Source organism: Acanthochromis polyacanthus, chromosome 13 (assembly GCF_021347895.1).
Source record: "Acanthochromis polyacanthus isolate Apoly-LR-REF ecotype Palm Island chromosome 13, KAUST_Apoly_ChrSc, whole genome shotgun sequence".
NCBI classification, from domain to species: Eukaryota; Metazoa; Chordata; class Actinopteri; family Pomacentridae; genus Acanthochromis; species Acanthochromis polyacanthus.
The window spans coordinates 472,548-488,656 of record NC_067125.1 but is presented as its reverse complement, the minus strand read 5'-3'; the positions used below and the strand labels follow the sequence as shown (position 1 = coordinate 488,656).

Below are 16,109 nucleotides of genomic sequence, written 5' to 3'. Positions count from 1 at the left end.
TTTGCATCAATATCCAAAATTATTCAATACATAATTGTGTGTACACTGTGACTGAGACCAGTCTTTACATACCTCAATGTGACACTGATTGAATGCTTTCTTTCTGGTGTGGATCTGCTGGTGTCGTTTCAGGGAACCCAAAGTTGTAAAAGTCTTCTTACACTTGTCACATCTGTATGGTCTCTCCCCAGTGTGGACACGTTGGTGAATTTTGAGGCATGCAGTGTAGCTGTAGCGTTTCCCACACTGGTCACAAATGTATGGTTTAACCCCAGTGTGGGTCACTTCATGAGCTTTTAACTGTGAGTACAATAGAAATGGTTTGCCACAGTGATCACATACGTACACATCATGTCCAGTGTGGATGCGTTGGTGATATTTTAAGGTCTGTTGGTATTTGAAAGTTTTTTCACAGGATTCACAGTGGTACCGCTTTCTACCAGAATGGGGGCATTGATGGATCGACAACTGTTCATGTTGAGTAAAGGTTTTCACACACTGATCGCAGTTGAATGGTTTAACTCCACTGTGAATGAGTTGATGATTTTTTAACGTACTCTTCTGAGTAAAAGCCTTTCCACACTGATCACAGCTGAATGGTTTAACTCCACTGTGAATGAGTTGATGAGTTTTTAATGTACACTTGTGAGTAAAAGCCTTTCCACACTGATCACAGCTGAATGGTTTAACTCCACTGTGAATGAGTTGGTGGGATTTCAAAGAGAGCACGTGAGTAAAAGCCTTTCCACACTGATCACAGCTGAATGGTTTAACTCCACTGTGAATGAGTTGATGAGTGTTTAATGTACTCTTGTGAGTAAAAGCCTTTCCACACTGATCACAGCTGAATGGTTTAACTCCACTGTGAATGAGTTGGTGGGATTTCAAAGAGAGCACGTGAGTAAAAGCCTTTCCACACTGATCACAGCCAAACAATTTCACTCTACTGTGAATGAGTTGATGGGATTTCAAAGAGAGCACGCGAGTAAAAGCCTTTCCACACTGATCACAGTTGAATGGTTTAACTCCACTGTGAATGAGTTGATGTCTTTTTAAGTGACTCCTCCGAGTAAAAGCCTTTCCACACTGATCACAGGTGAATGGTTTAACTCCACTGTGAATGAGTTGATGTTTTGCTAGATTATTCTTGTGAGTAAAACCCTGTCCACACTGATCACAGCTGAATGGTTTCACTCCACTGTGAATGAGTTGATGTTTTGCTAGATTACTCTTGTCAGTAAAAGCCTTTCCACACTGATCACAGCTGAATGGTTTAACTCCACTGTGAACGAGTTGATGTCTTTTTAAATCACTCTTCTTAGTAAAAACCTTTCCACACTGATCACACCTGAATGGTTTCTCCACAGTGTGAATACATTTGTGAATTCTTAGCTTTGTTGCTGTGATGAAAGTCTTGCCACATTGCTCACAACTGAGTGATTTATCTCTTTTTGCTGTTGTTGCCGAACCATCCTTATCCTCCTCAGAGGTCCCACATCTCATTCCATTGCTGTGTTTACATTTCTGTAGCAAAAGACAAAGATAAAAACAGAGGCAGTGATGGAAGAGCAGTCATGAAAAAAATGATCCTAAAAGTCTCAATTCCATGTAGTTGAACATGAGGCTGAAACAAGATCAAGAATCTGCAGACATGCTAGCAGCTTTGTCATTACAAACCTAGAAATGTGTCAACAGCACACTCACAATGTCAACAAAACTATTTTCACAGGCCCATAGTTTTCAGCTTTCTGCACGGTAGTTTAGAATATTGGGTAGTAAAATCTGTCGATCACCGTGAAAAGCAAAGCAGAGCTGGGACTGATGGGATTGTACCACCAGGATCTCTTCATCCCCAGACTTTCTGTTAAGTTACATTACTGGAGAAATGTACAATATGAAAAGCATACAACATCAATGTCCAGATTTAGGTCTTAATGGCAGCAGGGTCAATTCAGACCACCAACACTTTCTAGTTTCTCCGAGGGGATCAGATGTTGATACCAGTCCAGAAAAGATGTGTAATTCTGCCACTGAATTCTGGATTTGACCCCAACGACCCGGGAAATTTGTTGTGCAGCAGTTACACAAGCGTTCACCATCAAACAACAAAAGCAACAAAACAGTAAAAGCAATAGCAACGATTAAAGGAAATGTTTTAAAAATGTAAAAAAACACAGTAAAACAATTACAAGCAAAATTAAAGCTGCAAGCAGCATTGGGCGGGACCTCGCCCCGCCCCCCCACGCTTTCAGCAAGCAAGTGCCGTCTGTGACCAAAGATGAAAGCCAGAGGAGTTCCTCCGCTGGAATATTGTACGGTTTTGGAGGAGATAATCTTTAAAGGGTTTTCATATTTTGGGTTATAGCGCCACCTAGATTGAAGATAGCTCAAATCGGTCGAACAGGTTTTCGTAGAGCTTGAGCGGGCGAACGTGCGTGCCAAATTTCATTTAAAGTTATGCATGTTTATGGGGTCAAATTAAGCGAAACGTGGTTTCAGGTGAAGACAAACTTTGACAGCTTATAAAAAAAACTAGACAAGTTAGCCTTTTTCTTCTGATAAATTTTCTTTGGCTGGATATTCACTATGATCTGTCCAAATATGAAACCGGAATATTGTACGGTTTCGGAGGAGATAATCTTTAAAATGTTTTAATATTTTGGATTATAGCGCCCCCTAGATTGAAGATGGCTCAAATCGATCAGACAAGTTGTCGTAGAGCTCGAGCGGACAAACGCGTGAGTGGTGGTTGCATGTCTCTACGACATTCTTGTGCGGAGAGCTGAGGCCTTTTGTGTTGGCCTTTTGTGTCTTTGAAGGTTTTTGTGTCCTTAGGTGGCGCTATGGAGTTTTTGAAGGTACCTTTTTCAGAATATCGAATTTTTCGCTTGACCCGACGTGGGTGCCAAATTTCATAAAAAGTTATGCACGTTTAGGGGGACAAATTAAGCAAAACATTGTTTCAGGTAAAGACAAACTTTGACAGCTTATAAAAGAAAAACTAGACAAGTTAGCCTTTTTCTTTTGATAACTTTTGTTTGGCTGGATATTCACTATAATCTGTCCAAATATGAAGCTGGAATCTTGTACGGTTTCGGAGAAGAAAATCTTTAAAGGGTTTTCATATTTTGGATTATTGCGGCCCCTGGATTAAAGACAGCTCAAATCGTTCGGACAGGTTTTCGTAGAGCTCGAGCGGATGAACGCGTGAGTGGTGGTTGCATGTCTCTACGACATTCTTGTGCAGAGAGCTGAGGCCTTTTGTGTTGGCCTTGTGTGTCTTTGCAGGTGTTTGTGTCCCTAGGTGGCGCTATAGAGTTTTTCCAGAATTTGTTTTCAGAATATTGAAATTTTCGCGTGACCCGACGTGCGTTCCAAATTTCATAAAACGTTATACACGTTTAGTGGGTCAAATTAAGTGAAACGTGCGGGGAAGAATAATAATAATTAAAGCTGCAAGCAGCATTTGGCGGGACCTCGCCCCGCCCCCCCACGCGGTCAGCAAGCAAGTGCCGTCCCTGACCAAAGATGAAAGCCAGAGGAGTTCCTCTGCCGGAATATTGTACAGTTTCAGAGGAGATAATGTTTAAATGGTTTGCATATTTCAGGTTATAGCGCCCCCCGGATTGAAGATAACTCAAATTCATTGACAGGTTTTCATAGAGCTCGAGTCGTAACGCGTGAGTGGTGGTTGCATGTCTCTACGACATTCCTGTGCGAAGAGCTGAGGTCATTTGTGATTTTTGCAGTATTTGTGTCCCTAGGTGGCGCTACAAAGTTTTTCAAGATATTTTTTGCAGAATATTGAAATTTTCAGGGGACTGCACCTGCGTACCAAATTTCAGCAAAATACATGAACGTTTAGGGGTTGAAATTGAAGCGAAACATGGTTTCAGGTGAAGACAAACTTTGACAGCTTATAAAAGAAAAACTAGACAAGTTAACCTTTTTCTTTTGATAACTTTTGTTTTGCTGGATATTCACTATAATCTGTCCAAATATGAAGCCGGAATATGGTACGGTTTCGGAGGAGATAATCTTTAAAGGCTTTTCATATTTTGGGTTATAGCGCCCCCGAGATTGAAGATAGCACAAATCAATTGGACAGGTTTTCGTAGAGTTTGAGCGGGCGAACGTGCGTGCCAAATTTCATGAAAAGTTATGGACATTTAGGGGGTCAAATTAAGCGAAACATGGTTTCAGGTGAACACAAACTTTGACAGCTTATAAAAGAAAAACTAGACAAGTTAGCCTTTTTCTTTTGATAACTTTTGTTTGGCTGGATATTCACTATAACCTGTCCAAATATGAAGCCGGAATATTGTACGGTGTCGGAGGAGATAATCTTTAAAGGCTTTTCATATTTTGGGTTATAGCGCCCCTGTGACGAACAGGGCCGTCCGTCACGTATGTTTGCACCTTGCACACGACACTTTATATATTCACTTAGCGTTTTAATGCACCCAACACTTTGAGAAGGCTAATTGGTAAATAAATAATTTGTACACGATTGTCGGTTTTAAATATTTTATTATCAAACATTTTTATTGAGGTTGCCCGTGGGTCCGGTCCGGTGGCGTCATCTCTGGTGATGGCGGCGGCCGGGTCTGCGGAGGCAACATAACAATTGAGATTGGAATGTACAATATTGTGAGATAGTTTTAAATTGGTTGTTCTCATTAGTGTGGTGTGCATGCGGTGAATGTATTGAGTGTTGTGGAGGGGTGGGTATGTGAGTGGTCTGTGCAGTTAACCTACCGTTTCCTCTTGTGTCCAGGTGCGTCTGGCCAAAAGAGTCCCCGGGGAGCCAGACGCCCAAAAGACAGTTCCGGGCTGAACCAAGGGGAGGGATACGGAAGGGGTGGCTGCAATAGTTTTAACTTTATATTTTGTTGTTGGATTAAGTTTGGTGGTTTTAGCTGGGTTAGTTTGCATTAGTTATTTTTTGTTTACTTTATTCTGGGTTATGGTTTATGTTGGAGAGTTTTTAACTTAGGTTTAATAGCTAAGGATAACACAATCTACCTGCACAGTTTTAATGGTTTATTCCTGTTGAGCAGACCAGTATTAGAGGAGGCTTTTCCCCTCAGTCGGGGCTGTTCTGTTGTGGTCTGCTGCTGGAGAAGCCACTGCTCCTAACCTCCAACGCACCTTACGACATTGGCACTTTTTTGCACTTGCACTTTGATTACTTTGTATTTTTGCACATTTGGAAAATAAAGAAGAAAAAAAAGAAAAGAAGTCGACCACTCAAATGCTGCCTCCGCCTGCCTTTGTACCGCTGTTCTTCCACCACTCGAGCTGCTTGATCACAGCCCCCTAGATTGAAGATAGCTCGAATCAGTTGGACAGGGTCTCATAGAGGGGGAGGAGACGAACGCGTGAGTGGTGGTTGCATGTCTCTACAACTTTCCTGTGCGAAGAGCTGAGGCCATTTGTGATTTATGCAGTTTTTTTAATCTGTGCAAATATGAAGCCGAAATATTGTATGGTTTCGGAGGAGATAATGTTTTAAGGATTTTCATATTTGGGGTTATAGCACCCCCTAGATTGAAGATAGCTCAAATCGGTCGGACAGGTTTTCGTAGAGCTCAAGCAGACAAACGCGTGTGTGGTGGTTGCATGTCTCTACGACATTCCTGTGCGAAGAGCTGCGGCCTTTTGTGTTGCCTTTATGGTTTGTTGCCGTTTGTCGTGTCCCTAGGTGGCGCTATAGAGTTTTTGCAGATTTTGTTTTCAGAATATCGAATTTTTCGCGTGACCCGACGTGCGTGCCAAATTTCATAAAAAGTTATGCATGTTTAGGGGGTCAAATTAAGCAAAACGTGGTGGACTTGTAAAATAAGAAGAAGAAGAAACGGAGCAAATACAATAGGGACTCGCCAGCTTCGCTGGCTCGGTTCCTAATGAAAGCCATTTAAAGAAAAAAATCAAACAAAACATAAGATAGACAGGGACATCGGCAGCAATCTTGGTCATTTAGTCAGACATAGTAAAAGTTTTCAATAAACGGCCACCGATGTAATCAGGTAGAGGACTTTTCTTTGGTCTGCACTGTTTGAGACACCAGATTACATTGCCCACATCAAGAAAGGGATTCTGTGGAGAGGCTGACATGAGACAGTTTTTAGTCTCAGCATGTTTAGCCCTAAAATCATGGGAGTCAAACCTGACATAAGAACTGTTTAGACTTTGAGCCAGCTCTAAATCACAATTATAACCACTGAGCTGAACTCTCTCATTGACACATTAATTAGTTCCAGTGATCAGATTCATGCCGTCCCAGACTGAACTGAGGTTGTTCATGTTCATTCACTCGTTTGTCTTTGTATTGTATTTTGTGGGTCCTGATCTCCTACTTCATTTCCTTCTGTTGGTTATACAGATTTAGTGTATTTCCTTCTCTGAAGACTGTTTTCTTTCTGTACAGTAGGTCTTTAAGCTTCTTAGAAAGCCATGGCTTAGTGTTTGGATATAGTTTAACAGTTTTTTCAGGAATAACACTGGTTTCACAGTCTGTGACCAGCTGCTCACAACATCAGTCGGTTCATCAATATCAGCTGAGGACTCCTTAAACACGTCTCAGTCAGTAACCTCCAGACATCCCTGCAGAGTGTGACAAACTTTCACTCTGATGTTCTGCCGGTCCCTCCTGCAGCAAAAACACTCCCACAACATGGTGCTGCCACCCCCATGCTTCACAGTTGGGATGGTGTACTCAGGCCATCCTCAGCCAGCATCTTCACAAGGTCGTTTGCTTTTGTTCTGGGCTTGATGAGCACATTTCCCTCCAAAACAATCCTAACCTTAACCAATCTCCATCTTGAGCAGTAGGATGGCTTGACATTCCCATGGTGTTGATCTGTGCATGTAATTGTTTGGACAGATAAACGTCAAACCACAGCAATCTGGAAATTGCACCCAAGGATGAACCACACCTGTGGAGGCCCACAAATGTCTTCCTGATGTCTTGGCTGATTTCTTTAGATTTTCTAATGTCGTCACACAAGGAAGCAGTGTGTTTGAGGTGTGCCTGAAAATACATCTTAATCTATCAAAAGCTTTCAACGCCAGGACATCATCATCTTGAAGGCATAGCAATCTTAATGTATGCAAACTTCTGATTGTGAAGAAAGTCATAAAAATTTTCTAAAAAAAAACAAAAAAAAACAGGAGAAGCATTGCCAGATTTAATGTCAGATCGTGTAAATTAAAAAAAAGGGTTATGTGTGGTTTATACAGTGTAAGTAAACTTCTGGGTTCAACTGTCTGAATTTCTTGAGAAGGAAAAGGCTGGTAAACTCACAATGCTCAAAAGTATTATTCTCTACCAAAGAAAATGCTGCTCTTTACCTTCCTCAACAACTTGCTTGAAAAACAAGACTTTTCTTCCGTTACTTATCTTCATCACCATGTAAGACATTTTCAGAAAGTATGATCAGCAGCTAGTTCAGCCTCAAACAAAAAACAAGCAGCTTCCTAGCAGTCCACCATTATATCCTCAGTACAGCTGCTTCTGCAGAGCTACATCTCTCCAGCCAACGTCACCTGGCTTTGGTCGGCCCATCTAACCAACTGGAGCAACTTTACACATTTTAAAGAACAAATGAATAATAATAATGTTACAGTGGTATGTTTCTCACTTTTTGTGAAGAATCCATGTTTCCTCCGTTGTTGAGCTCAGACTAAATGGCTGCCAACATTCCTCTGCTCCTCCGTCAGACTCTCCTCCTCCTGCCAATCACCTGTCACATCAAACACATCTTCATTAGGATACCACTCTATACACAAGTGTCAGAGTGTCCCATATGTTCATCAGCCAACACAGAGGACACATTTCAACTCAATAGTTCACGTTTAGCGCTTTTCAGTTTCACCTAAAACTGATACAAATGAACTTAAACTGTTAAAAATAAGGAACATAGACAGAAAACAGACATGGAAAAAGAGAATAAAGAGAACATAAAGATGCTACTGCAGGTGATTCAAGACAGGACTGCTGGTAGAAAAGTGTTCATGCTGTAAGTTAGTGAATGTATTTTACTGCTCAGTGTTCTGTTTAAAGGCAGCTCTCACTCTCTGTTCTTTGCACTCTCCCATAGTGTCAAGTGTCCTCCCACTTTCAATGACAGGTGATTCTCAGTGATGATTTTTCTCACAGTTTCTGCAGTTTCCCCACTTGAAAAAGGATGTTTCATCTACCCAGGGTTTGAGCAGGACTCCACTCATCAATCAGACAATTGCTTTCTTTCTTTTCCCTCTTTTATTTTGCAGTGGTCGCAAATTCATGAGATACAGAGGTGGCAACTTCCATAAGTCCACACGTTTAGTTGATAGATTAAGGTGAAAAACCTTTAAACAGAACACAAAAGGACAACTAGCCTGCAATCTTATTTTCAACTGTACAATTAAAAAACACACAGCAATTATTGGTAAACAGACAAAGTTTACTCCGTGGCTAATGCTAATGCTAACACATACTGCAGTGGCACACATCGGCAGCTTAAACAGTCTTTTAGAGTCTCCACAATTCTGCTCTTACCGGCTGCAACCCGGATTTTGGAGATGAAGGCAATCCTGCACAGTTTGCCGCAGATCTTGATGCTTTCCCAACAGAAACTCACGGACACTTTGTTTGAACTCGGTCATTCATTCTCAGTTCCTCCTCAGTGCTGCGTGTGTCCCCTTTTTTGCCGCCGGTGGCAAACCTGCAGCCGCAGATTGTTTCCGCCCCAGCTGAGTGTAGGAGCTGTGCGTAAATGCTTCTCCTTTGAGTTCTCAGCTCCTTCCAGTTTGACTTTACACATCGACTGCTTTGCACTCTGTCTCACCTGTACCTTCAGAGCTCTGAATAAAAGAACAAAAGATTTATTGCAAAGAACAAAAAGGTTTTGCCTCCACAGCAGCTTGTTATGAAAATGATTGGATTTGATGATTGAATGTTCTTATTCATTGTAATACTGTGTGATGTGTGCTAAAAGAGGAACAAGGACACGAACTATCATCAATATTATTTCATCTTACATGTCTAATTTAAAAAATATGACATTCTATAAATATGCACTACTGTTCAAAAGTTTGAGGTCACTTAGAAATGTCCTTTTTCTTGAAATCAGTTCTTTTCAATGAAGATAGCTTTAAATAAATGATAAATCCAGTCTAGACCTTGTTAATGTGGTAAATGACTATTGTAGCTGGAAACAGCTGATTTTTAATGGAATATCTCCATAGGGGTACAGAGGAACATTTCCAGCAACCATCACTCCTGTGTTCTAATGCTACTTTGTGTTAGCTAATGCTGTTGAAAGGCTCATTGATGATTAGAAAACCCTTGTGCAGTTATGTTAGCACATGAATAAAAGTGGGAGCTTTCATGGAGAACATGGAATTGTCTGGATGACCCCAAACCTTTGAACAGTAGTGTACAGAAGGATATGGAAATCATAACGCAGTGTTTGAGCGGTCGTAGGTGAGCTGGTGTGCTCAGGATGAAGAGTGGAATGGCACTTGGTCCTGATGATATACCTGTGGAGGTATGGAAGTGTCTCGGAGAGGTAGCAGTAGAGTTTGTGACTGGGTTGTTCAACAGGATCTTAGATAGTGAGAAGATGCCCGAGGAATGGAGGAGAAGTGTGCTGTGTTCCTCTGACGCTCACTTGAACTAAAAGCATTTGAGCTGCACACTACTAAAATATGTATATTTTTGTTTGAGTATATAGTTCTTCTTTATAGTCTGAAATTTGATTAAATGGAATTAAAAATGTCAACAAAAAGATCAGATCTTCATAATTTATTGTCTCCATAATGTAAAGTCACTTCTGTTCACCTTTTTGGTTCTGAATCAGAGAAAGCAGCATTTTCTCATCAATTCTGTCTCGTGCTTTAATCATTAATGTTTCAGCTTATTCTTGTTATTGAACTGTTTTCCATCATTATGAACTTTTCTTGCCATAAATCTCCATAACTTTCTGATGGGATTAAGGTGTGAGGACTTGGCAGTCAGTTCATCACATCTAGATCACTCTTTCCAAAGTATTCTGCGCTCTTCTGTGGTTTGTGGTAAATCCATCCTGAAATCCTTCCATTTCTGTCCTCAATATTCTACCAAATATCAAATATTCCTTTGGAAGCAGATCTTCAAGGATTTTAGATTTGATTTCCAACAATCAGAATGTTAGAAGTTTCCCTGTTCATCATATTTTACTGATAGTTTCTCTCAAATGTTTCAGCTCATTTTTACTGGAATATTCTGAAGTAAAGTTTGTGTTTTCTGGTGAATGGATCAGATCTCACATTTAGTTTCAATCAAACCCTGAGGCTTCTGGAAAATACACACAGCTTTAAAATAATGGATCATCTGCTGACTGTGTCGTTATTAAATGGTTTTAGAGTTTCATTATTTTAACCCTCGTGTCGCTTTAAAGTTTGAAAATGTGGAAAATAACATATTTTCACAGTGAAACTTCTGATGTCCACATTTTAACATTTTTGGGAAATTTTTTTTAACATTTTTTGGTGGAAAAAGAAGAAATGTTTCTAAAGAACATTCACATAAAAATCAACCAAAGTCCAGTAAATTCTCTGGATTCTGGTTGATTTTTATGTGAATGTTCTTAAAGAAAATATCAGAAGTTTTACTGATAAATATGGAATCACTTTAGATATTTTTAGGATTTATTGGAAGATTTTTACTCATTTTTTAAAAAAAATATTTGCAGGAATTTTCCTGCCAAATTAGGGGGATTTTTTTTTTAAAATAAAACTTTGAAGGAATTATTGGAATTTTTTTCCTGAAGGTTTTTGCACATTTTCATAAATTTAGTGAATTTTTTTGCTGAATTTCTGGATTTTTTTCCTGTTTTTTGGTGCCGTAAATGAAGCCAACAGGAGGGTTGATATCCAGAGCTAATAATAAACAGCAGAGGACTGATGGGTCTCCTTGGTGTTTGCTCCTGTTAACATCTCATCTTCTAGTAGTTCCACATTGAAGGAATTCTGCTGGACAACACTGAGAGCATATGAATGAATTTTCCATCCAAAATAATGCAGTGAATGTCAAATAAAGTGGTGTTGAAGCTTGTCAGAAGCTTTCAATGAATGTCGAAAGAGTGTAAAAGCAGCATCCTCTACCAAATGAGCACAATCCATCAATCATCATCAAAGTGTCCAAATTCCAGAGAAGACATGAACTGCAGATTGTAAATGAGTCAAAGTATCCATTTAAAATCATTTCTAGACCATGATCACAAAGTCAAATACTAGATTGTTCTTTTGTCCTTTTCTGTCTCATTTTCACAATATTTTGTCTGGTTTTTGTCTCATTTTTTCTCTTTTTTAATCTGACTTTTGTGGTTCTGATCGTGTAGTAAAAAGCGGTCCGGCCCACTTGAGATCAAACTGGGCTAAATGTGGAACCTGAACTAAAATGAGTGTGACTCCCTGATTGAAAGCTTCTTTGAATGCTTCAAACAGTCATTCTCTAATATCAGCCCAGAAAAACGGATCAAAGTTGGTTGTAAGTCCATCTGGAGCCGCTGATTTCCCCAAAGACATTTTCATTCCAGCTCTATCAATCTCTCCAAACACGTGCTTTTAAAGTCAGTCTGAAGAAGAAATGCTTTGACTTTTTAAGAAACAAAAGAAGAGGGGGACTGATTTTGCTCTTCAAGGTAAAATGGGAAAAGTAAGAAGGCACTTCAGTGGTGCAAGAAGAGACTCAATCGTTCTGACCTGGCTAAGACTCAGACACTGCAGTCTGAAAAGTGGACTGGCTTTGATTGGGAAGCACAGAGATAGGAACTGTGAGTGAGGTGAACTAGAAACTGTGAGAAATGTTCTCCTTAAGTGTAAGCTCTACTCATGCCAACAGAAGAAACATGAGAGACTAGGAGCAGCTGGACGAACTGTTTGTAATCTTTGCTTTCTACTTAACATGGAGGAGTGGACAAATATGAAGAAACTTCTGAACTTTCTCATGACCACAGGACTGCATCAGAAAATATGGAGGATTCTCTAAGGACTATGAGTAACATCCAGTAGGTGGCAGCAATACGCCAGTGATGCGTCTAGTCTGCCTAATTCAATGAGGAAGAAGAAAGTAACTCAGTGTTTCTGCCGGAACTTCACAGTGTGACACCCGGCGGATGTAAACAAAGAAACATGAGCAGAGTTTGCTTCACTGCTGTGTGGACTGAGCTATAAAACGGCTGTATTATAGTATGAATGAGAAATATCAGGGCGATAAAGTAACGATGTGTTCAGTTGAGTATCTGAGAGAGTTGATCAGCGACAGACTAGCTGCTGCTGCTGGAGAAATATTCTCAGAGTTTGAAAAAACCATCGTCCAGTACCAGGAGGAGATCGATCGTCAGCGCAGACTGCTGGATGTCATCTGGAAACCACACATCCCCTTACAACCCATAGGTGTGTATGTGTTTTGATGGTGAAGAATTCCAGTTATAGTATGTGTAGTGGTTGTGTACTCTCTCTTGCATTGTGTAGGAGCATCCTCCCTATTGGCATCAAATCCGTCGTTTATTTGCAGGAGCTGGTAAAACACACTGATATTACTCTCACGGTCGTACACGTGGTAACTTCTCAATATATTCAGCATGGAGGTTAAACTTAATTAGCATTTTGCTAGCGGAGCTTAAACTGGTCATCTTACCACGGCAACCGGACACAGCAGACTGAGACCGCAATGTGGGGGAACACACCATAGATATGAAGGCTGAATCCCAAACCGCCCCCTACACACTATCCCTACACACTACCCCTCCGTTTGCGCGTTCCCGTGGAGGGTCCTCCATATTAAGGGCCGTCCCAAACCGCGTCGTGCGGAGGGAGAGTGGACTGTTCAGCCCTTAAATAGCGAGTCTGCATCGATGCTCACTCCGGACAACTTTTTCAGGAAGTGCAACGTCGAAATGGAGGAGGAAACATACATATCGATGTAAGTTCCACATGCGTTCTTTATTTCTCCCACGCCTTTTTCACACTGACAGAGCATCACAAAGAGTGGTGTAAAAAGATAAAACAAAAGAAACAAATCTTCTCTGCTGACGTTTGATTTAATTGTGCACCCCCTGACACCTTAAAATTTGAACACAACTGACAGAATTCATTTATTCATTCATTTGTTGGATTTGAAATGCCAGATAATAGGATTGGAAAACATGTGAGTGAAAAAAGTGGGATGCTTTTGTCTTCTGGAAGCAGCAGCGATCCTTGTTAGTTGCAACCTGTGCCACAGCGTTACAGCCATGCACAGTAGGCGTCTTTGTGTTACCATGGCGATGACGTCTCCCGTTTTTCCGGTGAGGCGACAGGGCATCCCATTCCTGACGAAAGTATTTATACCCTCCCCCTTCAATAATAGGTGCCCTCCACAGCTGCGAGTGTGACTTCTTTTGGAGTGACACTCGGTAGTGGAGGGGGAGTGTGTAGGGGGCGGTTTGGGATTCAGCCGAAGAGTTGATATGCTAATCGACGTGCCTACGTGGCAGCCATCTTGGAGGGGGCAAAGTTCCCATTCAAAGCAATGCATGCACATTGAAAATAAATCAGAATCTGCTCATTTTTCAACCGATTTTCGTGTGGTTTAGTTTATTGTCAACGTCAAAAAATGTGTTATTGATAGAGAATATTTGATCTGAAAAAAAAAAACACTGAAAAGGGCTTCCTACAAATGTAGTCTGCAATTTTAGTTGTCTTATTATTTAGGTCCAAAGGCCAGGGAATCTTTTCAATTCAGCCATTACATATATAAATGTAAATACTTAGATATGTAGAAAATGTTTTGAGATCAAAACATTTAATTGCTGCTATTCACCTTATTCAGGAAGTCAGGCAGGGCGGCGCCATTTTTGAGAGCGACTTCCGGTTGACCGTCTTTGCACGACAACAACATCGAGTCCTCTCGCTACTGTAGCTACTTTTAACTGTTCTTTTAAGCAATTTTAACATATTTGGCATCAATTGCGCTGTCCATGGGTGCCACAACAACTGGGGAAAGATGAAGCTTTCTCTCTCTCAGAATTGTTTAGAGCACGGAAAGGTTAGATCTGAATGCTGCGGACCAGCTCATGGCTATGTAAACACACAGCTCGCATCGGTCACTGTCAGCGCAGCTACAGCGATTCTTCCAAAGTTCAGTTTCCACTAAAGACCTAGCTATGCCATCAGTGAGGTAAAAAGATACTTTCTGCTATTTTGAGACATTGTTATGACTGCGGTTTGGTCAGAATCAGTTTTTTGTTGCTCCAGGGAATTAGCATTAGCTTGTGACAGGGCTAATAACACAGTAAACCGCAGGAGCTGTTTCAGAAATGACAATAACAACCTCCGTTTGCACAACCACATCATATATACATGAATCAAATTAAGTTTTATTCAAATCAACATACCTTCCATAATATCGCAGCAGCGTGACTGCAGGACCGTCCCAACCCAGCGATACAGGAGCATCCCGTGGTCTCCACCACTCCATCAGCTGTCACCAACACCCACGCCATGTGTGAGGAGGTACTAGACTGACTTGGGCTGACATTAGCTTTAAGAAATGTATATTCCCGTTCTTGATGTAACAGAACAGCACCGACTTTACCACTGTGCAAATATTGATAGGCTTCAGTGCTCTTATAATTCCTCATAGCCGAGCGATCAACGCCAAGAGACAACACGAAATAGTTAAAAAATATCGGCATACATGACTTATGGCCACTTTTTCATGTCATCCTCCCACTCTGTAATCAGTCATGGATGAGGCAGACTTGATCCATTTCTGTTTTTTAAAGAGGTTTTTGTTTCTTCCCACTTCACTTTCTCAGTTGTAAACACCGCCATGACCGAGTTACCGGAAGTGCTACTCAAAACAGGAAGTCCCGCCCGTTGGAAAATGGGCGGAGCTGAATAAGGTGAATATAGTTAGAGGAAAGCTCTCTCTCCTCAGAGCTGCTTCCCACTTCTTCCTCAACCCATAGTCTTTGGGAAACCTACATGGAGTAAAGAAAACAAGTAGACAGAGAAGTAAATAAGTATGTACACAACAACATATTTGAAAAGAAATCATACTAATAAATTAAGTGCAAAGAACTCAATTAGCCAATATAGTGGAGACCAAAGTTATTTAATTTGATAAGTATAGCCTTGTTTAGTATCATTTCAATTATCTGAGAGCAGTCCTAAAGAATTGCCCAATCATAAAATGGGTTTGGAGGAATAAGATAGATGCTAATCTAGATCTATATGAGTTAGGCTTTATAACTACTGTTGGTAGTATTGGTGGTATTAATAGTAATGCGACTACTATCTGTCTGCTTATCTGTCTGTCTTGTAAAGTGTCTTTGAGTGTCCCAAAAAGCGCTATATAAATTTGACGTATTATGATTATTCTTACTACTAGTAGTAGTGGTAATACACAACTACTGCTGCTGATACTGTCACTGCTTCTACAACTTGTAATACTAGTAGACATGCTGATACTACTTCTACTACTCTAACAGCTACTTATACTACTACTACTACTGCTTGTACTTTTAGTATTACTACTACTGCTTGTACAACTATACTACATCAACTATTAATCATCTGGTATTTGGTTGTCCAGCTGTTAGCCCGTGTTAGTGTTTTGCTAGTGGTTAACTAGCTAGCTCTCATAAACTGGAAGCTTTCAACAAGATTTAATAATGAAAAAAGAGCCGAAAACTATTCTTACCTGTGGAAAGTTATTCCAAGTTTCCTTGTCTTGATCGTCCGATGTAGTGTGCAACTGTATGCCGCACAATGAGCCAGCATTCTTCTTGTTTTAGTTTTCGTGCCGTACACATCAATGGAAAACACTGAAACTTTGCCCCCACTAGCTTAGTGTCTCCGTAGGCATGGCACTCAGAGGGGCGTGTCGTATCTACTCTTCATATCTATGGAACACACCCCAAGTCTGCAGGGGCCTGGACGTTGTGGGTCCACGCCATATCCGGTTGTCACCGTGGGAACCAAATATGTATTATGAGATGGCAAGTGGAATCATTAACTCCGCTACACATGTAGAACATCATGAAGTGTTCAGGTGAATAGTTAACGGTGAACTGAGACACATTGTGAGGAAGAGA

At 40.7% G+C, this 16,109-nt stretch overlaps 2 protein-coding genes across 27 annotated transcripts in view; one reads left to right on the top strand and one right to left on the bottom strand.

The window, feature by feature from the left end:
- The window catches only part of LOC127536855 (gastrula zinc finger protein XlCGF26.1-like), a 44,500-nt gene extending 35,741 nt beyond the window's left edge, over positions 1-8,759 (bottom strand). For 4 of the 23 annotated variants that reach the window (XM_051958210.1, XM_051958201.1, XM_051958202.1 and 1 more), the window contains exons 1-3: positions 8,543-8,726; positions 7,644-7,745; positions 73-1,524 (exon numbers count right to left, since the gene is read on the bottom strand). In XM_051958210.1, the coding sequence (XP_051814170.1) occupies positions 73-1,524; positions 7,644-7,661 (1,470 nt within the window). In that variant the 5' untranslated portion in view covers positions 7,662-7,745; positions 8,543-8,726. Of the gene's footprint in view, positions 1-72; positions 1,525-4,588; positions 4,608-7,643; positions 7,746-8,076; positions 8,353-8,542 lie in introns of those variants that run through there. The other 19 variants (XM_051958207.1, XM_051958205.1, XM_051958203.1 and 16 more) reach the window with 10 other exon arrangements.
- LOC127536856 (zinc finger protein 883-like) overlaps positions 1-16,109 on the top strand; it is a 40,086-nt gene that overhangs the window by 17,532 nt on the left and 6,445 nt on the right. For 2 of the 4 annotated variants that reach the window (XM_051958225.1, XM_051958223.1), the window contains exon 1: positions 12,134-12,423. The exons of the other annotated variants lie outside the window; for them this stretch is intronic. In XM_051958225.1, coding sequence (XP_051814185.1) covers positions 12,219-12,423 — 205 coding nt within the window. In that variant the 5' untranslated portion in view covers positions 12,134-12,218. Of the gene's footprint in view, positions 1-12,133; positions 12,424-16,109 lie in introns of those variants that run through there. 4 annotated transcript variants of the gene reach the window in all.